This window comes from Amphibalanus amphitrite, unplaced genomic scaffold, assembly GCF_019059575.1.
Source record: "Amphibalanus amphitrite isolate SeventyFive unplaced genomic scaffold, NRLGWU_Aamphi_draft 001451F_arrow, whole genome shotgun sequence".
NCBI lineage: Eukaryota > Metazoa > Arthropoda > Thecostraca > Balanomorpha > Balanidae > Amphibalanus > Amphibalanus amphitrite.
Window position 1 is genome coordinate 82194 of NW_024882944.1, and position 25615 is coordinate 107808.

Below are 25615 nucleotides of genomic sequence, written 5' to 3' on the forward strand. Positions count from 1 at the left end.
AATAAGGAAAGGTTTATGAGGCATGTAGGCCATTTTACCCACTTAATGTGACAGTGGCAACTAATTTCGGTACAAAACGGCCCACTTTGCAGGACAGTCTAGATAAAAACACATGATAAAGCCTGTGTTACGTTATCAAGTGGGCCGTCGCATGGCGCAAAAGCCGCATCACTAGCATGAATAGAAGTGATAAAATCGATGCGTGGGTCGCCAGTGCCCGGGGCAGGCCACAGTGGGGCCGCATCGGTGGCAGAGGTAGGTGGCCAGGAGGGTGGCAAAGAAGGAGTGGGAAGAAGCGAGGAAAAGGAATAAGTGGAGACAGGGAGGGGCGAGTGAATGGTAATTGAGTATGGTTGAATAGAACGCGTCGAATGTGGTCCTCGGCATGCATGATATGATCAGGAACTATGCAATAAGTGGCTTACTCAGACCGGTAAATTCCATATGTCATTTTTTATTCCTTATGACCAACCCATCATTATTCCTAGCCCTTGATTACCCTTCCCAGTTCTAACAAGGTCACCCCGTACCTATGTAGTCGACCGGGGAAGGGTAACTCCAGTAGGAACACCATGCTATTTCTGTGGGGTGACCGTTTTAGCGGCTGGGTGACCTGTCCCACCAGGAAAATCCCGCCCCAATGGCATGGGTTTATCCGCTGCGTCGCACCAGTCGGTGGTCGACTCAGCCCCTAATGTCTTCCCTCTTGACATCCCATTGATCATGGTTTTGAGACAGTCTCAATGGACCAAGAAAGCTTCTCCCAAAAAAAATGTTACAGTTTCATCGTGTATTTAATCTGCAGAGTGACGTCATCGTGAAAAAGTGACGTCACCAGACGCGATGCGGTGTCGCTGGGAGCTGAAATGGCACAAATTCGGTCTGAGTCACCACCGACCGGCCTCCTTCGGAACTGCGCAGGTAAGGGAGAACATACCTATAAATAGTCACACTATGATCGTTCATTATATCGTTTAGGCGCGGCGGCATCGAGAAATGATCGAGAAAAAGAAATAACCGAGAAATCTTATGTTTCTGTATATAAAAGATCTAATGGTTGTCTGCCTCTTCGCCTATGCTTTCAAATAAAAGCACATAAATGAAACCATAAGCCACCTTCATTCGATTCTGCGCAGTACTTACCTTCGAATGTAAACACAAAGGGCATTTCAGCCCTTCAGATGATGGCACAGCCGATTCTGCACGCACCGTTAAGTGTTTGTGATTCACCCCGTCCCTGGCTCCTCGTTTACAGTGGCAGGATCCGGACAAAATCAGCATCGGCTATGTCATCTACCGCTTCGTCATATTCATCTACTTCTGGAGTTTCTTCATCTACGATCTGCTGAGTGACTATGACACCATTCAGATTAGTTATTATATGATTTATCTAACAAACTGGACGTATCTATCAGCCATTGTGGACATCGCGGTACAGTTTCTCTCTGCTCTGACTGCAGCCTTCAGAAGCCGGAACGGTGAGTGAGAGAACATGCATCCGTAGAGAGCGCCAGAGTTTTTAGTAATCAATCAATATTGGCAAACAGCTAAAGCGATACGAATGCACTCACTAGCTACTTTTATAATTGTTATATAATTGTGTTGCGTTCTCTGTGACAGATAGGCAGCTTAATCCAGCATGATTATGGGCTTGAAATGGCACCAAAATAACTGCGCCACATAGCAATCAATGATATTGCACTGCTATAAGCTTTACAGCAGTCTTATCGTAGCAATACCTGAGCAGCATCTGTTTGCCAAATAACTAAATCAGAGATAATACAAGCTAGAGAGAGCCAAACTTTGGAGTGCAGCCGGAATGATCTGCTAACTGCTTCAGTGCGAGGGTATGCGCCCACACCCAAAAATTGTGGTAAGCGGAGATGCGAACGAAAGGGAAGCAACAGAACACCCTAATGTTCAAAATGTGTTTCGTTCAACTGATCGTCTGACCGGTTGTGACCCGTTTTCTCCAGGTATAAAGCCACTGGTTCCCCACTGGCTGTACAAGACACACTGGGTGATAGTGAACATCTCCCACACGATAGCACCGCTGGTCACAATCATGTACTGGGGAGGAGTCTTCCCCTTCCTCGACTGTAAGTACATTCTGCGATTTAATCAATCTTATAATTGGTCGTCGAAGAGTTGTAGGCATACTTATCTTGCCATTGTCACAACTTCGTTGGAGAGTGTGGCGTGCTAGCAATTCAGCTGAGGATTAACAGATACCTGCACATTACGGATGTTTCCCTTCATATCCCGGCAGTTGCTGGGGTATTTCGCCACCCACCGTTTGCTGGGGGGGGGCGTTAAACGCCCCCAGCCGATAACTCGAGAACCAATAGGCGCAGCGAAACGCACGAGGCGGCAAACGAAAGAACGCGACGAGACGCTTCAGATGAGTACTTTGAAGTTGAATTTTGAGGTCACAGATCGGGTCAAGGTCAGGTCAAACACCTGAAATCGGGCTTTCAGTAGCATGGACTTCAGGACTTCGCAATGGGCGCCTCTCATCATAAACTCTGTCAAAACGGTGCACAATCCATCATATAAGGCCTACAAGAGTGTCAGCTCCATGTAGGGGTCAGTCCAGCATAGGTCAGGGTCAAGGTCAGGTCAACCGGGTAGGCACATATCCCCGAAAATCAAAACTGATATTCGCAGCCTGTGACACATGTTTTATGGGTAATTTGGGGCGTAGAACACGATGGTGACATTTATTTTATCATATGTGTACGCGTTTGGCTCAAAAAGTTAAATTTAAGAAATGCATGTATCATGTCGTGAGGTAGTCACGAGAAATTGCCAAGATTCAGTTCAAGATTTTGGAAAATGCGGAGCGATAATCAATAATCGAAGATAGCCATTTGATTGTTCATGGTATTGGCAGTTAAATGGCGTTTACGGCATGTCTGTATGTCTATTCTGTGATTTTATATGGTTTTTAGAACATATGCCGTTTTTGGTCGAAAACTCAGAAATCATGACGTCACTAAAACCTCGATATCTAAAAAAATTTCCGACCGATTTTTTTGAAACTTTGTCACAATAAACTTTAGTAAGCTCCCTACAGGTCCTTAAAATTTATGGCCCGGCGAAAAAAGTGGGGGCGTTTAACGCCCCCCCCCCAGCAACTCGCGGGATATAGCATAAACGATGGTAATGTGACTTTCTATGTTACCGATGATTTCAAATTAATCATATCTCATGTTAAATGCATAATGTATTGATAAGGCTCGGGCCCTACTAAGGTTATATAAAACAAACGCCATCATGATCGCTATAACCCACCCCTCCCCCTGCTCCCCCTCTATCAGATCCGGTGACGTACGCCGACCTGCACCTGCACCTGCTGACCACGCTCTACACTATGGCCGACCTCTTCATCCACGGCACCCCCCGGCGCTACCACCACGTCGTCTACCCGCTGGCCTTCGGCATCACCTACCTCCTCTTCAGCATCATCTACTACCTCTGCGGGGGCGTGGACGGCAGCGGCAACACCGGGATATATCCCATCCTGGACTGGGCTAAGCCGGGACTATCGACAGGAACAGCCGTGGCGGCGTTGTTGTTGGTCCTAGGACTTCACGCAGCTACATGGGGTGCGGTAAAGTTGAGGCTGAAGCTACATGGAAAGTGGAGAGGAAAGAAGGTGACTGTTGAGGCAGGATTTGATGCCAATGGTGGAGAAGGCGGTGGAGGATCAGCTGAGGGTTCTTCCGGAGCGGTGACGAGTTCTGGTGACGTCACAAGTTCTGGTGACGTCACAAACGGCGAGCGGGACGCATACATCAGTGTGGATATAGGAGACTCTTCAGGGCGAGCGGGGCAGAGTGAGAACCAGAAGGGTGAACAGGATGCTGGCAAGGGTAAGGCGTTTGATAATGCTGGACTAGAGGTGGAGGATGATGGTGCTGTGAATTCACCAAAGAGTGGAGACAGGACTCAAATAGTGTAACCAGGGTTTGGTAAGGGTCATGCAGGCTTCAACCGAGTATATATTCCCATAAATGTCTCAGTTTAAGTGAGATGTAGCTACCATGAGCTACTTATGCGAGACTTACAAGAAATGACTGGTGATGATTTATAAGGAATGACGCAATATGAGGAATAATCCAGGGTATTTAATGCGAAGGCCCCATGCAAGGTCTTCGCTTACAGGGTGCTCCAACGATGTATCGGGATGATGATAGTCACTGGCTTACTCAGAAAGATGTAATGGGCAAATAGTCAGCCAAAAAGCGTTATTACAGACTTATCTCTTTAAAAATGTTTGAGAGTAACAAATTATCTTGACTTAAGTATTCCTTCGGTCAGGAATCGTCATAGTGATTGGATTAGGGAAATTTTCATTTGCCAAATTATGTAACAATGAATGCGACTGTTAATTGAGCGATTGTTATTTTACGATAATCCTTAGCTGCAGCCTTTTCCGCAATACCTATTCATCAAACACCAAACATACCACCACTCTCCGTTGGTCGATTTGATGCCGGTTGTATAATACCAACTGGTATTATACACACTGGTGTGTGAACTGAGTGGAAGGTTTCCACTCGCTGTTATATCATCGCCTCAAGTCGTGGACATGACTTGTCGCATTGTCTTCGATCCCGCGCGAGTGTCATTGAACAACTGTGATACCTATTTCTGATTGACGCATGTGACTTTATCACAAGCCATCTTATGACGGGATCATTGTCGCCATCTCCTTCTTATCAGGGGCTGAAGTGGTCGCCAACCGCCGAAATTTGACAGATTTACGCCCCTAAAAGGTCACGATAGTCGTCAGGTAGAACCAGGGTGTGCCCTGATAATGTGGAAAGTGTACAAGAACTGTAACCGTGCCTCAGTTTTGTTCCTAAGCGCTGCGATGACTTGGTGTTCCTATCTTGTTGTGAACTGTCTGGTGCAAGTGGTTGCTGATGTTATGTTTGAAGATAACTACATATTCAAATTTCAAAATGTGATTTACTATGAATATAACTTATAAATATGTCGCGGAGCGCACATCCGTATAATGATAAGGGAAGAGCAAAAAGGTTATGAAATAGTTTCTTCGCTCTGGTGTCCATTCTTTCTCATCGTTCACTTTTGCCAGTATCTGTTTCTGCCGAATAATTGTCGTTTTCAAATGATATTTGATATTGCATCAATGAATATACGCCCATTACGCTTAGTCTTAATCCCATAACATTATGGATTTTCGCTTTGATCTACATAACATGGCAAATAGGACGCTAATGTAGGATAATTATGCTTGCGAAGATGAACAATAAACATGCTATCAGTCTAATCATTCTATCAGTCCAATTATGCTATCAGTCTATTCCCACGCAAACAAGAAATAACAAAAATATCAATTATGAAACTTTCTTATGGGCAACTGCTAAAATTAGAACTACGCAGGGCTCCCATTTCGCTTCGTCCTGTCTTTTGAATCTTTCTAGGAGCAAAGAGCTGGTGGCTGGAGCTAAAACAGAGTTAACCCGGCAGTTGCTGGGGTATTTCGCCACCCACCGTTTGCTGGGGGGGGGGGGCGTTAAACGCCCCCAGCCGATAACTCGAGAACCAATAGGCGCAGCGAAACGAACGAGGCGGCAAACGAAAGAAAGCGACGAGACGCTTCAGATGCGTACTTTAAAGTTGAATTTTGAGGTCACAGGTCGGGTCAAGGTCAGGTCAAACACCTGAAATCGGGCTTTCAGTAGCATGGACTTCAGGACTTCGCAATGGGCGCCTCTCGTCAGAAACTCTGTCAAAACGGTCAACATCCATCATATAAGGCCTACAAGCAGGCATCGGTAAAATCCTTTTTGAAAGGATTGCATTCCCAATCCACATTCCTAGTGCCGTAGTGGATTGCATTCCTACCCGCAATCCCCTTTTATCACTTGGATTGTGATCAAATCCGCAATCCTTTTTTGCAATCCTGTTGTATTATTATGTGCACTAGTGGGTGGATCTGGGGGGGGAGGGGGGCATAGGGCCGTGCCTCCATCCCCAAATCACCCATTTTTAGTACCTAGTCTTGCGAGTAATTTCTATCTAAGGCGCAGGTATTTTATGGGAAATATTTTTTGCCTCAGACACCCCCACATTTGAACCTCTACCCAACCAGTGTTTTATATTTTTAAAACTCGCCCTCAAATACCTAATTTTGCCCTTCCTATGTAGTTCATCAGCGTATATTATTTTGAGCGTTTAAATTAAAAGCGTTTAAATTATTTCAAGTTTCGATGTAAAGCCCTTGATAGCAAAGTACATTAAGCCGATGAAGCCGATCTCATAATTTTCAATCGTAACAAACCATTTCAAAGCACTAATCAAACACAATCCGGATTGGATTGCAAAAATTGGAAGTATGGTGCAATCCAATCCGCAATCAAATCCTGTTTTTTGGAATGGATTTCAAATCCAGGTGCAATCCACCAAAAAGGAATGCAATCAGGATTTTGCAATCCTGCAATCACAATCCTACCGATGCCTGCCTACAAGAGTGTCAGTTTCATGTAGGGGTCAGTCAAGCATAGGTCAGGGTCAAGGTCAGGTCAACCGGGTAGGCACTGTAGCGCGGAAGGCTGATAGAAAAGTGGAGAAAAGTGGAAAAGTGAAGTTGAAGTGTGAAATTCTAGTTAGAAATGAAGAAAACCGCCACCTTTCGTCAGTACTCCCTCGATAGACGGTCAAAGAGGAAAATGAAAAGATATAATAGAGGAAGAACAAAGATAGAGAAAAGATAGAAAGTGATGAAAGTCCTCCCTTGCAGACAATATTGCATCGGGTGATAGTCGATGCTTTATGTTATTTGAGGCTGGTCATTCTGGTACATTGAATCGGCTTCGCTAGGTTGAATGACAATGTTAATCTTAAATTGGATTCCCTCGGGTTTCATTTCGAAGGGTCACACCGACTGAGTTCGTCGCAACTCCCACTGGCCCTTAATCTAAGAATCATGTCTCATTCATACGTGCTTCAGTTTCTCTAGCAGATTCTCGCGTATCCCTTGTCGTTCTTTTGCGACGCCCCCAAAATCTCCCTCCAGTGGTGCCGGTGACCAAACGAGAGATTGACCCCCAGGTAGGATAAATGTCCATAAAAAACATACATTCTCACTAACAGGGTCTTAAGTGTCGTCTTCTGTCTGCACGTCTTATTTCGACCGAGAGTAGGGGCCGTAGCGTAGTGTCGTGAGGTAGTGACGTCGGTAGGTTTGTCAGTAGGTGGAAAGGTGGATTGAGTTGGAGTTGCAGGGTAAGCAAACGAAGTATTGAGAGGTATGTAGGTAGTTCGGATAATTTTGGTGGTCAAGGTAGTTGAGCCCCTGTAAAAGCTAGTGAGGCCGGTAAGTCGTAGCCAGCGGGGTACGCAGCGTTAAGTCCTCGGAGTCGACGGGCTCCCCCGTAAAAGTTAGGCCGAGATGTGGTGACGTCGAGTGACGTGGTACAGGGTATGTTGTTGTGTTAGTGGTAACTCGGCAGGCCGACGGGCCCTAAATTGAGGCAGGCCCGAGATGGGACAGCATGGTAGCCTCCGGTGAGTTTTTATTTAGCTTCTTTGTTAGATGGCGGATAGCAGACAGAAGACGACACTTAAGACCCTGTTAGCGTGAATGTATAATGCAGTTTATGGACATTTATCCCGCCTGGGGGTCAATCTTTCACTTGGTCACCGGCACTACTGGAGGGTATTTTGGGGGCGTCACAGCTAAAGTACGGGGAGAAAGCAAGTATTGGTATCAGGAGTGAAAGGGTGAGAGATGATGGATGAATCCTAGGATAAGGTCCAGTAGGAGTTGTGACGAACTCAGCCGGAACGATTATTTGAAATGACACTTGAGGGCATCAGGAATTTAAGCATTAAAATATCATTCAACCTCACAAAGCCGATTCAATGTACCAGAATGACCAGCCTCAAATAACATAAAGCATCGACTATCACCCGATGCAATATTGTCTGCAAGGGAGGACTTTCACCACTTTCTATCTTTTCACTTTCTTTTGTTCTTCCTCTATTATTTCTTCATATTTTCTTCTTGACCGTCTATCGAGGGAGTACTGACGAAAGGTGGCGGTTTTCTTCATTTCTAACTACAATTTCACACTTCAACTTCACTTTTCCACTTTCCCCACTTTTTTATCAGCCTTCCGCGCTACAGCACATATCCCCGAAAATCAAAACTGTTATTCGCAGCCTATGACACATGTTTTATGGGTAATTTGGGCCGTAAAACACGATGGTGACATTCATTTTATCATATGTGTACGTGTTTGGCTCAAAAAGTTCAATTTAAGAAATTCATGTATCATGGTCGTGAAGTAGTCACGAGAAATTGTCAAGGTTCAGTTCAAGATTTTGGAAAATGCGGAACGATAATCAATAATCGAAGGTAGCCATTTGATTGTTCATGGGATTGGCATTCTAATGGCGTTTACGGCATGTCTGTATGTCTATTCTGTGATTTTATATGATTTTTCGAACATATGCCGTTTTTGGTCGAAAACTCAGAAATCATGACGTCACTAAAACCTCAAAATCTCAAAAATTTTCCGACCGATTTTTTTGAAACTTTGTCACAATAAACTTCAATCAATTCCCTACAGGTACCCAAAATTTGGCGCGCCTGCGGCGCGCCATTTTTATGCTATGGCCCAGCGAAAAAAGTGGGGGCGTTTAACGCCCCCCCCCCCAGCAACTCGCGGGTTAAATGTCATCTGATTCGTTCTATCAAACATAAAAGTCAAAGTCTATAGTAAAATAGCTTTATATTTATCGTGGCATTATCTAAGAAATAGTAGTGCAGCATCCAAAGCTGCATTTTGCCTCTCAAACGACCATCGGTGCCCCAACATAGTGCACGTGTCCGATAAGCTTTAATTACTTTTAGCTTCAAGGGTGCACTTGATGCATCTGAAGATCCTTCTAAATCTGACGCTCACCCGGTATCACGATAAAACCCTTACGTTAGAAAGCCAAACCTGCTTGCTCGATCTATCGGAAGTTACCAGCCAGTTTTACTCTTGTACCGTTATAAAGTGTCACTCCGATATTATCAGGAGTGTCTATAAACGTGAACACCGGACACAATACATATGCCACCAGCCATACAGTCCTGCCTGTGCGTGCCTAGTAGGTGTGTTAGGCATGCCTAGGGTGAAGCTGAATCAACTGCATTAGGTAGTCAGTCATTCGACAGGGTGCTGGAATATTAGTATACCGTAGTTTCGTGCAGCTTTGGCCCACTTTTTTCGTGGGCCAAAGCTGAATTATTGAGAACCATACAAAACAGAATGAAGGGTTCTCAATAATTCAATCATCTGTTTATGTACAATTTTAAGCAACAGGACCTATAGACGCGACCCTTGACTTTTCGAAAATGACAAAATCGTGTGCTGCAACACTGCATACAAAATTTTTTCTTTGAAAATGCAAGTGGCCAATGTTGTATAATGTATGTTAGTATGGCAACTTTGGCCCAGCAAAGATATTCATGAAGAATTTATGGATTTTTGCTTTTTTTTGCTCACTTTTGCCGAGCGTATGACAGCATTAGCTACCTTAGCGAGTTTTTAACCCGCGCCCTGCTGGGGGAGGGGGTGTTTGAACACCCCCCCCCCCGTGGTTTTTCGCGAAGCCGTTTTTGGTACAGCCCACCGCTAAAGTAATGTAGGGTTTTACCAATCTCAACGGTTGGCTTTGACTGGCGATTGTTTAATGCGGAGTGATCGAAAAGAAGATGTCAATAGCTAAAGTTGCAGCTGCAAGGGTGACGATACATATAAGCTACATTCAAAGTTGCATTGTAGTCTGGCTAATCGTTCCTAAGCTTCAGAAGCAGAACATACCCATGACTGAAACCCCACATTACTTCTGCTGTGGACTGTACACCTTATCATACATCAATTCTACACATGTTGTGAAAATTTCAGACCAAGGTCATCGTTTGTTTATGTATTGTGCCTCCGCCCCTGTCTGTCGTTCAGTGTCCGTGATATCTATGTAAGCATAGTGTAGCCTTGTTCATGATGTCTAGAGCTGTAGAACTGTAGTTATACTTTAAAAAGTAGCAGGTACTTGTTGGCACGATTAACGTTTCGGGAAGGATCTTAACAACTCAAAAGCACGATGTAGGGGGGGAAGGGGTATGGCAATAGCGGCACGCTGACGCCTGTTATGTCCACTGTCCATATCGCTACTGCCCTACTATTCGTGGCATGCACGCATTTCTACATACAGCTCCCGATTTCAAAATGGGGAATTTATCTTTTATACGACACTTAAAAGCCAATAAAACAGTGCTTTATTAAGTGATAGCAAGTATGCAATTAGCCTAAAATTAGCCTAGCGTCTAAAAAGATGTTGGCGTTGATAAATTCACTCACGCACCGTCGCTATTACGAAAATAATAACAAGTATAAATTCACTATCGATACGTGAGCTGGCACAGTTTGTCGTTCGCTCCCCGAGCCCGAGTGGCGACCCATTCCCCCTCCACCCCCTCCCCTCCCCTCGGCCCGACCGCCGCGCTGTTCACCGCCTAGCAACAGCGGGTCAGTTCCGGGTCAGGCTACCTCCCAGGGGCACCGGTCAGCGCGGTGGGTCAGCCATTGGGTCAGCCTATCCCCCAGGGGCAGCCTGACAGCTAAAGGTTCTCCTACCCTGCTGACGTAGCATGTTGTGCTGATGTGATGTGAGTGTGCGTTGACCTTGATAGAGGTCACTTCAACCGACCCCGGGTCAGCTATCAGCTAGCTAACCGACCCCGGCGAGATGGTGCCCCCGGACACAGACGGGCGGCCAGCCCAGCCAATGCGATGCTGGCAGCCGGGAGTACGAATGGCCGACGATCCACAGCAGTTTGCACGGTTCGACATGACAAATACGGTTACAGCGAGGCACATTCCTAAATCACAGACGGATCCAGTGGGATAAGACGTTAGTCGGAGCTTGTGGGTTTTGGGAAGTTATGCGTAAGTTACTAAATCTGTGAAATTCTACCTTATTGTGATCATCTTAAAATTGGCAGTCTTCCCGAATGTTAAGTTGAAGATATGCAACGAAAATACTTTGCATTCATGCCCCTATCGTTTTAGTTTCCGTGGATACAATGTATTTAAATCTCGATTAAAACCAAAACAGATCAAGATGTTCAAGATGTTCAGCCGCTGAAGAATTGAAAATGGACGTAAATTCGTCCGTGACAGATATTTCTCACAAACACGCATCGCATCATTTTCTGCAAGCAATTTCAAAAGTAACAGAAAGCAAAACCCGCCTGGATCCGCCGTGAGGGACGCCGGTGAAAACAGGGCGCCGGAGGGCATATTAGTCACGTGCCATTTGGAACTTCTCCCGCTCCATGGGCCTTCTATATGCCAAACGTCACGTGTAAATTTCACGAACCTTGATCAAATCGCCCCAGGCGCCCTGTTTTCACCGTCGTCCGCCGTGAGCCACACAAAACAACACACGATAGAAAATGAAATCACCGCTCCAGTCTGGAACTGAAACGGACTGACCATTCCGGATCCGAAGCGCCAGTTCCCTCGTAGAATATTCCAGAGACGAGCCGCGTGTCGACTCCCGTCCTGCGTCCAATCCCCTCCTTCTCACCCATCATCATCATAGCTCACCACAGCTCACTCTTATAACTCACACTCACTCTCCCAACTCATTCAGCTCACTCAATGACAGATCGATAACTCACCGCTTGGTCTAGCAAACGTCAGTCCGAACACGTGAAGTCGAAAATCCGCGCAAAAATATCACTTATTGCTGTCCGCCGTCCCGTTCTGTGATGTTCCAGTTTCCACTTTCCACAACCACACAAAACACATTCCACTCACGAAATAGCACCAATGGGCACCAAAACTCGAAACCTGTCATGACCTGACCGCGACACCTCACTCACACCATTCCAGTCACAACTGGGTCGAGTTTCCTGCCCGCAGCTCCCACGTGCTTGGCTCGCCAGCTGATTGCCGAGGCACTGCGTGAGCGCGTATATTGAAATACCGTAAAAATGATCCAGTGAAAAATGTCAAAAATGGTTAGATAGGATTTAGTAAGGTTAGGCCAGCCGAAAGGTCAGGCTTGGTTGTTCTATTTTTAGGACCTTGCTCTTTTCATGCTTTATTAAAGGGACCCTCCCACCTTAACATTAGATTTGAGTTGAGATAGCCAAAATGGGGTCCCTGACTCACAATTACCGGTTTCGGCACTCACAACATCGAGAAATGCCTTAAATCGGAAATATTGAATTTCAAAATTGCAGCATTTTGATTCAGAGGGGCTAATGCATAGGAATACCCCTCTGAATGTGTGACGTCAGCGCAGATATCTAATGACGATTTTTAAATGTTTGACTAAAACGTTTTGTAGCACGCGGTGGTATATGCTGCTTTGCGCGCAACAAGTGCCGCACTTTCAGCTGCCAAACTATTGCTTCCAAATAAAGTCGCTAGGAACAGCGGAGATTCCAAAAAGTAAACAAAAGTAAAAGTCTAATATCTTGAAAACCGGTGAATATTTTTCGGTGAAATTTGGTAGATATTCGTTTTCGCTCTTTCTGAACCGAGCGACATCACTTTCATGCCAATTCATAAACTTTTTTGAAGGTGGGAGGGTCCCTTTAATCAAGTATGAAGTAGCCGAGGGGATAATGTATGGATAGCTTTGCCCCGCTGGAATCACTGAATGGTGTACGGGCCGGATCCCTTTCACTGCCATAGCGCTAGCAGGAATCATTAAGATGACAGGGTACCTCCCCACTGTCACTGTCAGAATGTCACCTGTCAACATATGGTTTTTTACATCAGTTCCATATTTCTTTGCACAATGCACACAAAACTTCTTCAACAGGCTTTCGAATAATGGCAGGACAATCAAGTCTGTGTGCTCTCATTTAGCCAAAAGTCGCTTTAAATTTGCCACTTTTGTGAACATTTCTAAATATATTATTGCTTGAACTTTCACAGCTGTCAATCCTTTCCATCATACATAGTACACATACCCACCAGCCGATAATTTGCAGGCAAAGGGAAAAGACGGACTCGCAACTCCCAAGTCGCAAGAGAAATCGACTATCTTCGCGCTTATACTTTTTATGCAGAGCATCATGCCTCTTACCTCGAAAAAACAAGCGATAGAGACAACAGGAACGAAACAAAATTCTTAACATTTCGTAAAATGTGAATTCGTCAACTGTAAAATGTTATTTCGTTGACAGCGATCTAAATCACCAAAAAATAGGATCTAACAAAACAGCCTTACAAGTTATAAGTGCTGAAGTTATTACCTTCATGACGACAGTTCTCGCATAACATGTTGACATGTTATAGTAGGTATAGTGAAAACAGCTCGTCTATTTAATGCTAGAAATGTTTTGGTATGATTATAAAATATCTGACAGCATCCATCCCGTCACCGTTAAAAACCGGTAAATGCCGTTCAAAAAGACAGGTAAGTAATTCGCTTGTATCACACCAGCGCCACCAGAATTTGTTAATGTGTTGGTCACTAAGTTCTGAGGGTGACCGGTATGAATGCCTCACTCCCCCTACAGTTCTAGAAAAGAACATTTCATGTCAGGCAGCTTTCGCAAAATTGTTCGGAAGTTTAAGTTTTTTTTGTATACAAACAATTTGTACCTACTATCTACTTTTCTGCGCATTGTACCTAAAGTCAATTTTCGAACTGAAGAATGAATGTTTCCGAAATATTTTCACTCATTTGGGCTAATTTTGGACTGTTTGAAGATAGTGAGCATACGGTTAATCAAAGACGATATTTGTTTTTTTTTTTAATAGAAAAACACAATGCTGACGAAAAGTGTTTTATTCAATGAACACAGACCGCCGGTTGCAAAGCACATCTCGGCACGAAAACGTGGCCGGTACAGGGGCGTCACTTTCCGAAAATTATTGGTACGGCTGTTTATTAATTTCAGGATACCAAGGTAATCCTCACCATGCCATGTCATTGCGCTCATGTTTAAATGCAGAAAATGTCGATAGGCCTCCATCCCTATACCTATATGGCCTTGCCTCCATCCCTACAGACCCATATACATAAAACGAGACAGACAGTCGGTGTGTCTTCCACTGCCGTTCTGGGGAGAAGCCCCATCGGCCGCGTCAGGCATGTGCGCGTTATGTGTTACTTGGTGGGCGATATTTAATTTACAACATTTGGCGAATGTCAATGAAGGTATCGATAAAAAATCGATTGTATTGACTGTTCTAGAGGGCAAAAAGACATATATTTACCGTTAAACATTTACTTCATATCAATAGAAATTTGACGTGGCGCCATCAAGAGCGACATGCTCACTTCATTATACAGGGTGTTTCACAATAAACGTTACTTTTGATAAGCTTTTAAAATGACCTCAGCTATTCGTATGCCCATAAATTCCAGATTCATTTTGTTGCAAATTCTTTCGGGTTTTTTATCCTTACAAAAACTATGACGAATCATCAACTGCATTCTTTATGTACGTGCAATGTCCACACCATCAAAACAGGTCAATTCGCTGTTAAGCTTCAGGGTCCTTCACAATGAATGTTGCTTTTCAAACGACGATGTTTCAGTGGCATGTATTACAATATGGCTAATGAGTATTACCTCATGAGACAGCAGAACAGTAGGACTGATGAACATAAAACTTTCAGTTCAGCACCCTTCACGGGTTCTCCACTATGCCACCCTTCCGTCTGACTTTTTCAACCAGATTCTCTGGGATCGCCGTCCGGCCAGGAGTCGGGGCTGGTCTCGTGTTTCCAGTCTTCTGGAACCTTTCTACTACCCGTTTGAAAGACATTTTTGACGGAATATCCTTCCTCCTTTTAAATGGCTACCGAAACTCCGTCGCACTGCGGTCAGACTCCGCAAAGCGCCGTAATGCATGACCACCCATACCGCCTCATCATCTGTACACGGCGAATTGACCCGTTTTGACGGTGTTGGCATTGCACGTCCATACTGATGGAACCGTTGACGGTTTGTAAAAAAAAAAAAATGTAAGGACTAAAAACCGCTACAAATTTGTAGCAAAATGCATATAAAATTTACGCGCTTACGAACAAGTAAGATCTTCATTTAAGCTATTCAAAAGTAACATTTATTGTGAAACACCCTGTATCATTCCAACATCATCAAACGACAGCTGAAGCGACAAGCATTTTCAGCAGGCTTTAAAGACAACAGCTAAGCCATTATTATTTGTGGGAGTCTCCTTTGTGCGCAAGCTCAGTCTGCATGTTGAACCCTGGACTGGAAGAAACTTGGATCCGATGCCCCATCGGCTCCGTTGTCCGCCGGTCGACTGAACGGTGCCTGCGAGTTTTGCTAGCACTGCAGTCGTCTGGCTAAGTCTTGTCCCGCTATTTACGACCACCGCCAAGGTTCTGTGGACAGAACAAACCATAGTAGATTAAGTGAAAATGTCAGGTGACCTGTATTTCAGGGATTTCTAATGCAACTTTCTAGGCCTCGAAATATTTTCATCAAGATACTGGCGATGCTAAGCTATCAAAATTTGTGCCAAAACTGAATGAAAATGACTAAATGAGCAATCATAGTCCTTCTGCCCACCACCAGTCACTGACCGGGGTTGTAGTTCCCGGGGTCTCCGTGCTTGTACAGCCAGCCACCACGTCATCCCAGCTCTCGCTGTCATCACAATCAGAATCCTGTCCCTGAGAATGACCGCCGACAACCGTCACCTGCAGCAGCAGACAAGCCGCCAGCATCACCATCAGCAGCGTGGACAGCTTCATCTTCGACCGGTTCGACGTCGCAGAGATCGTGACGTTGAAGGAGGCGTACTTGAAGGGATATTGATGCCGACTGGAGACTCAGTGCTGAAGAGGTGGTGTATGTACACCTACTGGCTGACACCTGGTAGTACAATGACGGCCCGTCAGCGATGCAGTTTGCCTGGTGGTCTCATCTGTCCCCTCGGCAGTAGGCCCCTCTGTGACGTCACAAAGGGTGCAGCTGATCTGCGCGCTGATTGGCTGTGACATTGAACTGATTCACTCGGGGTATTGTGATGTGGCGACATTTGTGAGCCACAGAGGCCCTCTATAGAGGACATCGAGGACATCGATACCAGCAACAGGTGATAAACACAAACCATACATATAGGCAAAAGAGCGACATCAGCGACAGGGGTGCAAAGTCGGAGTCGGACGAACTCGACAGGCCTGCCCGGAGTAGGAATTTGTTTTTGGAAGCCGGAGACGGAGTCGAAGTCACCGAATATCCACTCCACAGCACTGATCAATGGTATCCTCACTATACCTTATTACCATCTGATCTATTGTACCCTTTTTGACCGTCCATTTTAGTGGTAGCCTTATCACCATTATTTATTCGTGAAAGGTAAAGATATCATGTCAATAATGCATCGATTCCCGCCATTTGCTTCGAAAACTTTTGGCTTTCAAAATCATTCAACTCTGTCATTCATAATTCGCAGGCGCCTAGCTGTTGTCTGGCTAAATCGATTGTGCAATCACCCCACATCATCCCCTCTCTCGCTAAAACAGTAGCTCCATTGCGATTCAGGGATGTTCCCACTCCCCAGTTGCGCCGCAAAAACAACGCAACTGAAAACGTAGCTTGACGCATCACAGTTCGCAAATAAACCGTAAACATCATTCAGCCATTTATCGATACAGTTTGAATATGGACTCGTGTGACTGTGCTATGTAAGTGAGTTTCCGGCCCAAGTCCGCTAATAAAAGCTGCTATAAAAGGCAGGTAAAAAACATCCGCTGGCTGGCTCTCGGCACGATGATGGGTTGTGAAAGGAGAGTGGCAAACACAGTTGTGAAGGGAGAGCGGCAAACAGGAACTGATGAAAAGCTGCACATCGGGAGGTAAGCCAAAAGCATGCGATGTCACATCAACATTGCAACAATTCAATGCAGCGTGCGCCGTGCTAATGACGAGACGAGAGTGAGCGTGCGGAAAAAGAGCGAAGAGAAAGAGTGTGGAGAGAAAGACCGTGAGAGAAAGGACGTGGGGATATAGAGTGAATGCGGAGCCCGGCTGCTGTTCAGGGGCGAAAAAGTGATGACAACGTAATTTGACCAATTTGACCAAACGTGTAGTATTTTCTCTCGGATATCTCTTTCTGAAATGGTGAGCCTGTAGTGCGCCTATTTCGGGAATGAGCCACAATATCAATGCATGATCACATGATTATCCGTATAATCATACAGAGCTGCATGTAGTAATTAGATCATCGATATGAAGTTTAACACCGTGGAGAAACGCAATCATTAGGCGTATACCTAGTTTATTCAATTACCGCTACAGCCCTCAAAATTCAATAAATCTGTATCATATATGACATGTAAATCCAGTTCACTGCTCCTTGATAATCTTCCACAAACAAATTGTACCATCCTCGGCAAAAATACGTCACGTCAAAAATTCACATACAGAGTACGCCACTTTCATCCCAGCCACAATTGCATTGTTTAATCCAGTGATCGACTGCTGGTACGATGCGTCGTTATTTTCTTGCTGCCGATCGCATCCCAGTGACGTCACGACGGCCTCCATATTACGTCATTGGGGCCGAAATGTTGATGATCCCTGAAGGAGCACAAAGAAAAGGTTAGTGGCACAGCAACGGAATGTTGCGGATTATTTTAATAATTGCTGTGTCAGCATTTCGATGAGCAGGTTATCAGGAGCGGATAGAATGATTCAAAAGACCACTTTGCTCACAAATGTATGGGAACGCGTGCGATGCATTACTACGCAGTTATTGTACGATTAGAAGCTTACAACTTACGTGAATATTGCAGCTTATCGACGCATTATTGCATGCACAAAAATATAGACCGGTTAGGTCAACCATGCATTGTATCGCAATTGCCATTTGGCAAAGATAGATGATATTGCGATAATAATTGTAAACCTGAACATCTGACTGCTCATGTGACCCTTCATCTAACATCCAGCGTTGGACCGGCCCGACTGTTTCTGAAATTATCTCATCCCGCATTTCCCGACTCTCACACTCACCCGCCCTGGCGAAAGTCCGTCGCCCTCCTACTTCTTGTACTGGTAGAATCCCTCGCCGGTCTTGCGGCCCAGCTTGCCCTCGGACACCAGCTTGTTGAGCAGCGGGCTTGGAGCGAACAGAGGGTTCTCAGGGTAGGACTCGTGCCAGCCTGGGGGAAAGGGGAGGGAGGATAATGTAAGAAATCACGGTAGATGGACACTAAGAACGCAGAGGTCTGATTCGCGTGAAAATTTTGCTTAAATATTTGTGTTATACCCGATGTATATATTACGTGGATACCTGACTGTTCAGCTGAACAAGACATGACTGAAGTACACATCAATTCAGTGGCATGTCTGACGCATTACGTAACCTGTAACGTGCACATTTTATATCACGTTTTCAAGTCAAGTGCAGCTTTGCTATCGTTTTACGACGAGCAATCACATCACGTAAGATAAAAAGAGCAAGCAGTGACTGTCACACGAAGTTTCCATGCACAAGTTCCTTTCTAAATTATTCCTATTCTGTTCCTCATTCCTATTCTGTCCCAATCCGGCGACATGCCAACGTTACACAACGAATAGTGTTTTGTCAATAAAACAACAACCTGCGGTCACACGTCCCCGCCGCCCCGTCGACTGTCGCGCCACCTACCGTCGATGATGAACTTGGTGGTGTCGAGACCGACGTAATCCGCCAGCTCGAACGGACCCATGGGGTAGGAGGCGCCCAGCTTCATGGCCGTGTCGATGTCACGCGCCGTGGCGTCACCTGGAGATAAACCGAGGGAGCGGGGGAGGGGGTAGAATGAGTGGGTACGCTAGGAGACGATTGTCGAATATATATCAACTATAGCAAGGAGACGTCAAAAAGATTAATCATCAAGAGGCATGGGCTCCGAGCAACAGGGGTGAAGGTCAGGGTCCACGTCCTTTGTATCAATGCTAGTCGGACGGCACAGAGGAAGGACCTACTATTAATTAGCTCGCACATCCAATTCATCGGGTCTTGGCGTAGGACATGTCAGAATGGCGACCCTTTTAGGATGAAAAAAAAGATGAGCATTGAGCACCTAACATGCCGCTGGAGATTTATGTACGGTGAAAAAGCAGCACGTACCACCTGTCAAATAACCTGATTCGCATAATCTCTCAACACCTCCCTCTCTAACTCCTAACCAACCGAATTATCACAACTCACACCCCACCACCAACCTCTTCCTCAACCTCCTAGCAAAGTATCGTCACTTATCGTACCCCACCAGCCACCGGGCCACTACCTCACCTCGCTCCAGCATGCGGATAGCCTCCAGCAGATTGGGCACGAGGAGCCGGTTCACCACAAAACCAGGCGTATCCTTGCACCGAACGGTGGTTTTTCCCATTGCGGCACCAAACTCGAGCATCCGGTTGAAGGTCTCCTCTGAGGTTTGCTGGATTGAAATCACCTGGGGGAGGTATGTGGGGTTAAGTGTGAGGTGTCGTCGCGGGTCTGTGTGGTTTGGGTCCTAACCAGTTACAGTACTACATGCAAGGAATATATCACACATTGAAGGTAGATAGAGCTCAACAGAATGTTCAAATTTGTATGCCCTACATCATGCACACACCGCTACCGTATTTGTTCAGCTAATTTTTGCTTGGTTCAGTATAACTTTCAGCAATAATAACATATTCAAAAACAATATCCACAAACGAAATAAAACTTCAGCTAATTTGCTGTTTGCTGTCACTCCCCTTTCCCTCATTTTTTTTCATGCCATGCCTCTGTTAGTTCGCAGAATGTAGCTTCCTCGGCTGATGCTCTCGTTTCGGGTAGACACGTACCACACCAGTCGGATCGTACCACTCACCTCCAGCAGTTTCATGACTGGCACCGGATTGAAGAAGTGCAGACCACCAAACCGGTCTTTGCGCGAGGTCGGCTCTGCGATCTGGGTGATCGGGATCGAGGACGTGTTGGACGTGAAGATGGTCTTCTGCGGCGCGACCTGCGGATGTGAAAGACGTGAGATATCCTGTTAGTGCTTGGAATTGGATATACAGACTCTTTTTACAGAATGCTATGTTAAATACAGTAAGAGCGAGCCAGCAAAAAAATGACGAGAATGCGATAACTCATAGAATATGAGGTGATTTGATTTCGCGAGCCGTCAACGCTTACCGTCAATAACACTTATAACGTTCTGTCGCACAACTACGATAGATGAAACCAATTGGTTGACATCATTTCACGAAGTTTATCAGTAGATAGGGTCATCGGTTACGTTTACGTGTTTTTCCATTTTCGTGTTTTATTTTAAAGCCCATACTTGTCGGACTTGTGAGTTGTGTAACGGCACGGACACCGGTTGATAGAGATTAACAACATATCGATCGATACCGACCACTACTTAAATGCAAGAGCTGCACGTTAGGCACGAAGTACCCAGCTCCGACTGAGAAAAAATTAGCGCAAACACACAATCGGACAAGGCTTTGTTTCCATATCCTCGTCAAGGGCCATTACTCCCAAATGTATCCAAAGGTGCGAAGTTCGCCGCCGTCAAACGCCAGCGATAAACAAAGGGGCGTCATTGACACAAAACACGCTCGACGTGCCCCTGGATGGGTACAGAATGTGCACAGTCATACGCGCCACCGTCGCCCGGTTCAAGGCCACAAGGCCTGCTGCCGGGACTCTGCTATTCTCTGCTGGAATTACTCCACTTGAAACCGCACTAATCAATATGGGGAAAAAGCTGAACGAGAAACAGGGATTGACGGAAAACGAAAAAAAACGGTATTTCAGACACTATTTGGATTTGGACCTATGGGAATTCAATTTTTAACCTTTCTTTCCTTTCATTTTTCTGGTTTCATTTTTCTGGAGACGTGGTCGGTCGAACATTCTACGTGTGAACATGGCATTGAAAAATTTCCGTTGACTAATTTTTCTCTCCCGTCGCACGAAAAGTTTTTTTTCACTGAAATACAGCCCATGTATTTTACGGGTATTCTACGACCTACGTCTCCGATCACGCATCCGATTCCGATATATATCGTATATTGATCGTATCCGATCGATACATGCCAGCTCACCTCGTCGATGGCTTTGAAGAGTTTCTGCTTGACGCCCAGGTTCTCGACGATGGCCTCGATGACGAGATCAGTGTCGCGGACGGCCTCCAGCGTGTCCGTTGTCATGGTGATACGAGCCAGCGACTCCGAGATGAACTTCCCGGCTGCGTCGGCATCCTCCTGATTCGATGGAAAAAAACAAAAAATTGATCAGGCATTTGTTTGTTTATTGGGGCTTTAGAGCACTCCAACAACAATGGCCATTTTGCACCCAAAAGTAATTGGGCAGGGGTGTTAGGAAAGTCAATGAAGACATATATGTTGGCATTGGTAAATGAAAATAGGTATAAATTAATAGCCTTCAGAGCAGGAAGCTTTTCAGGTAGGTACCTTTATGCAAAATCCTAAATGGTAACTTTTGCTAATCTGTGTGTTACCATTCTATCAAGTGAAAAGTTGGGTACAACCTATTCATAGGCTGATTGGTAAATCGTGAAATGTTCTTAGAAAAAAAAAACATCAAAATTAAAGCTGTCAGTAAAGAAAAAATGAAAGTTTATTTTAGCCACACATACCTATTGCATTCTACATTTTATTCCTGTAGCCTCTAAGTGAAATAAAACTAACCTCAAAGCTCTTATTCATCCTCATGAGCCATGTAATGACCAATCATCTGAGACAAATGTTTCATACCTTAAACATCTTCTTTGCCACCCTCTTGATGCTGCCTTCAATGTTGGCTTTGGACTTTTCCAAGAACTCATCCTTGACATCCACCAGGGTGACTTTGTGACCTGTCTGGGCTGCAACCTGTCAGAGCAAACACATCACAATGTGTCAACAGACCAATACAGTGGGGTGTGTTCCAACAAGATGACTGTTTTACAAAGACATGAAACAAACACGCATTCATAACTACCTTTGATGAAACTGGCAAGTAGCATACCAATACATAACTATTTACTCAAGATCATGTATTCAATTATTTCCTTCTTATGTAAATTATCGGAAAGCTATGGGAGTAATTAAAGTACCAGAAAGATTGATGGTTGTTAACCCGCGCGGGGCTGGGGGGTGGTTGGGGATGGTTGTTAACCCGCGCGGCCTCGCGAATTTTTGCGATATCTCAAAAACGGCGGCGCGCAGCGCCGCCAAACTTTCTGTACCTTTTCTTACATCAATTTGACACGTTTCCTGAAAATTTGAGCGAAATCCGTCGGAAATTTTTTGAGAAATTGACGTTTTAGTGACGTCATGTTCGCCATTTTCGCCTCAAAAACGGCAAAAGTTCAAACGCCGCTAACATCTTCATTTTTAAAGGAATCAAGACGTAACAAAAAAGGTTATACGTAATTTTACTTTGTCTATCAAATGGCTATCTCGGTTTTTTAAAAATTTTGGATTTTGGCCTAAATTTTTTCAAAAAACTGACTTTTTTGGGAAAATCATTATAAAATCCAAAATTTTGAGTCTATCGAAAAAACCGGAATATATGTCAGAGAAGTGGTCTATGTGCACCTGCATACCAAATTTTAGAAGAATCGGTTCAAAAATGTGGGAGTTATTCAAAATTTTATGACGTCACGACACACAAATTTTTTGAAAAATGACCTTTTTGGAAGCTCTAGACCTCGTACGAAAACAAAAATAGCACCATTCGATTCGCCGTGAAAAACTGCATCAGATAGACACCTTTTTAGGCCTTAACAACCAACTTCAAAATTTGACCTCACTTGACCTGACCTTGACCTGACCTCGACCTGAAATTCATCCAGAGGTGGTCCATATCACTTATTGAGTGTGCCTATTGAATTCTATGAGTAAAATGACCCATAAAACATGTGTCGCACATGCCCTTTTCTATATTTTGTTTTTTGGTGACCTGACCTGACCTTGACCTTGACCTCTGAATGATATTGTATGCAACGAATATTGTCTTGGTAGCCTAAGAACACGTTTTGGGCGATCAGTCTCAGTTCATGACTCCATTCTTCGGCAACTACGGTGCAAGGCCGATACTGTAGAAACTTGCAAATTGTACCCTTGATCTGACCTTGACCTTGACCTCAAACTTTAAATTAAGTACATGTTTTTAGTAGTTCGTGATGAGAGCTTTCGATTGGCGTTTGAATTATCCAAATCGGACCATTAGTTCGGGACAGGGGGGTAAAATTTACCCCCCCCCCCCCAGCCCCGCGCGTTCGGCTGGAGACCCCAGCCCCGCGCGGGTTAATGTCCAATGAACTCTCCTAAATCACAATATAACTAATTAATGCCCTCTTTAAGCAGGTATTTTCTTTCAAAGCTTTGAAACAGCAGCAAAATAAGAATTGATCTAAAACAGCAATAAGCGAGCCCTTTCAGGAATGTCTTGTATTGTATTGTAATCTATTGAGCAATCATGAGCACTCCACGTTATCAAATTTTATGGCGGTTACTTTGAGAGCCATTGCAGTCGGGCACACTGTGGTACTTCCGATCCATTTATGGGAACGTTTCCATTTTTGGAACAATGTTCCAAAAATGGATACGCCGTTTCCAAAAATAGAAACGGTCTGTTCCATAAATGGAGACGCGGTGTGCATCGCTACCTTTAAAGCAAACTGGGCATTGATTGGTGCAATTTGGCATGCGCAGGATGCCACCAATCGACAGCCAGCATTCTAGTTTATGTTCCTGTTCTCCGACTTTCCGATCAGAAAATCGAAAGTTGACGAACGAGGCGATGCTTATAACATGTCGACGTGATAAAAAATTCACACGTTTTTCTAATCGAAAATAATAACATTTATGAATGATTTGTACAAAAAATAACGTTTTTTACAGACTACTGAAGGACTGGCCGATTGATTGGAACAACCACATCACCGGGAACTTCAGTTTTTCATTCATTTTCACGCTGCATTTTCCGGTGTACCAGCGGCCTGGTGGTCGTCAATCTTTGATTAAATCGCATGAAAGTTGTTGCAAAGCCCTATTTGGAGACTTAAGTGGGCATTTTATGATATTTCAAATGTGCTGAATATGATCGTAGGCTCGGATCAACGTAAATCTCCGTGCAAATACGTAAAAAGCAGGATGGAAATAAGGTCTGCACCGTCGTCACACCAAATACCGTTTTATTCTGACGATGAATTTATTCATTCTAGCTCATGTGTAACATTGATATTAATTTTATATATTGAAATGATATCTACGCTTTATGTATTGCCCACTTTGGACCGCATCTGTCCAGTAGTTTCTGGGAAATCTTAGTTTTAGTTGACTTTTGAATGTGCTCAAGTTGCGGCACGTAATGTATTATTATCGAACCCGACGTCCAAGCTAACTGCCGAGAGCCGAGATGCTAAACCAGTCCCAAAACATCAAATTTTTAGTTGCATGTGAATTTTAAAAACACATTTAAGCTAAGTTTGCACACATTTGAACTTCAGCGTTTCTATTTTTGGAACATCGGCGTTTCCATTTTTGGAAACTAAGTCTCCATAAATGGATACGATTCAGGAGGATTTTAAAGACGTGAATTTGAATGCATACGACAGCTTTCCATGCAAGAAGACAAGTGCTTTTGGTGTATCTGAGCTTGTTTTACGCGAAACAGTTGTTATACATCAAATCCAGCCACCCTTGGCAAGAAAATATGTGCGGAGATGTTAGCGTTTCTATTTATGGAACGAGCGTTTCCATTTTTGGAACAGAAGAGTAGTCAAAATTGGAAACGTTTCCAATAATAGAAACGTCTCCATAAATGAATCGGAGATACCACAGTGCGCCCGACTGATTGGTATCGAGAATACAAACAATGGTCAAATTAGAAGTGACTTCCACAAATCTGCCATCGATTGAAAGACATTCTAAGCTTCAGAGTATCATACAAAAAGGAAATAGCATTTGGCCAAGACAGCCTAATTTGCAGCTAGGTTCAGCGTAACCAGTGCTCAGCATGTTACGTGAATGAGCGTCATTGAGTGAAAAATGGTGGTGTCCTTACTAGTCACTTTAAAATTGATGAAGAACTGGCTCAGTTCTTATAACATACGTTCCATCTAAGGAGAAATTCATGTTCTTTGTTTATAAATTCAAAAGGTTATCCACTAACCTGCACAATGCCGGATCCCATCAAGCCACCTCCAATAACTGTAACCGTTTTGATTGCATCTTTCAAGGGAGCTGAGGCAGACAGACTTCGAAGGGGACCAATACCAGACACCGTACTGAAGCGAAGCAGCTTACTTGAAAGCATTTTGAGAAAATAAAGAAATACGAAGCCACAGAACAAAAGTTCTAAATATAAAAGCAATGGGCAGCGCTTCAAGCTTCAAGCTTACAAGGGCGGCACAAAAGAAAGAAGAACTTTAGTGGCGTCGGCAATAAATAAAAGTCGCAGAAAGTGAGATAAGATTTAAAAGTCGCTAGCTCCCTAGACTTATTCAAATATTCGCGGATTTTTCTTTCTTATTCTTTTAAAGAGAAAGGGTGAAATAAATGTTCCTTTGGAATTTATATTCAAAACGAATATATT

The 25615-nt window shown here is 44.4% G+C and overlaps 2 protein-coding genes and 1 long non-coding RNA gene across 3 annotated transcripts; 1 reads left to right on the forward strand and 2 right to left on the reverse strand.

Moving 5' to 3' along the window:
• The first annotated feature begins 219 nt into the window (after window positions 1-219).
• Window positions 220-5185, forward strand: LOC122373153 (protein rolling stone-like). The gene is made up of 5 exons (XM_043350974.1): window positions 220-255; window positions 806-921; window positions 1256-1478; window positions 1977-2099; window positions 3321-5185. The coding sequence occupies exons 2-5, from the start codon at window positions 844-846 to the stop codon at window positions 3962-3964; spliced, it is 1068 nt and encodes a 355-aa protein (XP_043206909.1). The 5' UTR covers window positions 220-255; window positions 806-843; the 3' UTR covers window positions 3965-5185.
• Window positions 5186-13827: 8642 nt separating this feature from the next.
• LOC122373162 lies at window positions 13828-15903 on the reverse strand. The gene is made up of 2 exons (XR_006254986.1): window positions 15615-15903; window positions 13828-15413 (listed from the first exon to the last, which is right to left on the reverse strand). It is a non-coding gene; the product is annotated as an uncharacterized LOC122373162 (long non-coding RNA).
• A 1394-nt stretch (window positions 15904-17297) lies between these two features.
• Window positions 17298-25436, reverse strand: LOC122373158 (hydroxyacyl-coenzyme A dehydrogenase, mitochondrial-like). Its single transcript, XM_043350977.1, has 8 exons — window positions 25193-25436; window positions 21787-21903; window positions 21115-21273; window positions 19887-20024; window positions 19319-19481; window positions 18689-18805; window positions 18052-18200; window positions 17298-17616 (listed from the first exon to the last, which is right to left on the reverse strand). The coding sequence occupies exons 1-7, from the start codon at window positions 25334-25336 to the stop codon at window positions 18079-18081; spliced, it is 960 nt and encodes a 319-aa protein (XP_043206912.1). The 5' UTR covers window positions 25337-25436; the 3' UTR covers window positions 17298-17616; window positions 18052-18078.
• Between the last annotated feature and the right edge of the window lie 179 nt (window positions 25437-25615).

Coding starts and splice junctions, on each gene's coding strand:
- LOC122373158 (XM_043350977.1), bottom strand. CDS start 25,336: ATGCTTTCAAGTAAGCTGCTTCGCTTCAGTACGGTGTCTGGTATTGGT. Junction 21,274..21,786: donor TGGCAAAGAAGATGTTTAAG/GTATGAAACATT, acceptor CCATCGAATCAG/GAGGATGCCGACGCAGCCGG. Junction 19,482..19,886: donor CAGTCATGAAACTGCTGGAG/GTGAGTGGTACG, acceptor TACCTCCCCCAG/GTGATTTCAATCCAGCAAAC.
- LOC122373153 (XM_043350974.1), top strand. CDS start 844: ATGCGGTGTCGCTGGGAGCTGAAATGGCACAAATTCGGTCTGAGTCAC. Junction 922..1,255: donor CCTCCTTCGGAACTGCGCAG/GTAAGGGAGAAC, acceptor CCTCGTTTACAG/TGGCAGGATCCGGACAAAAT. Junction 1,479..1,976: donor AGCCTTCAGAAGCCGGAACG/GTGAGTGAGAGA, acceptor CGTTTTCTCCAG/GTATAAAGCCACTGGTTCCC.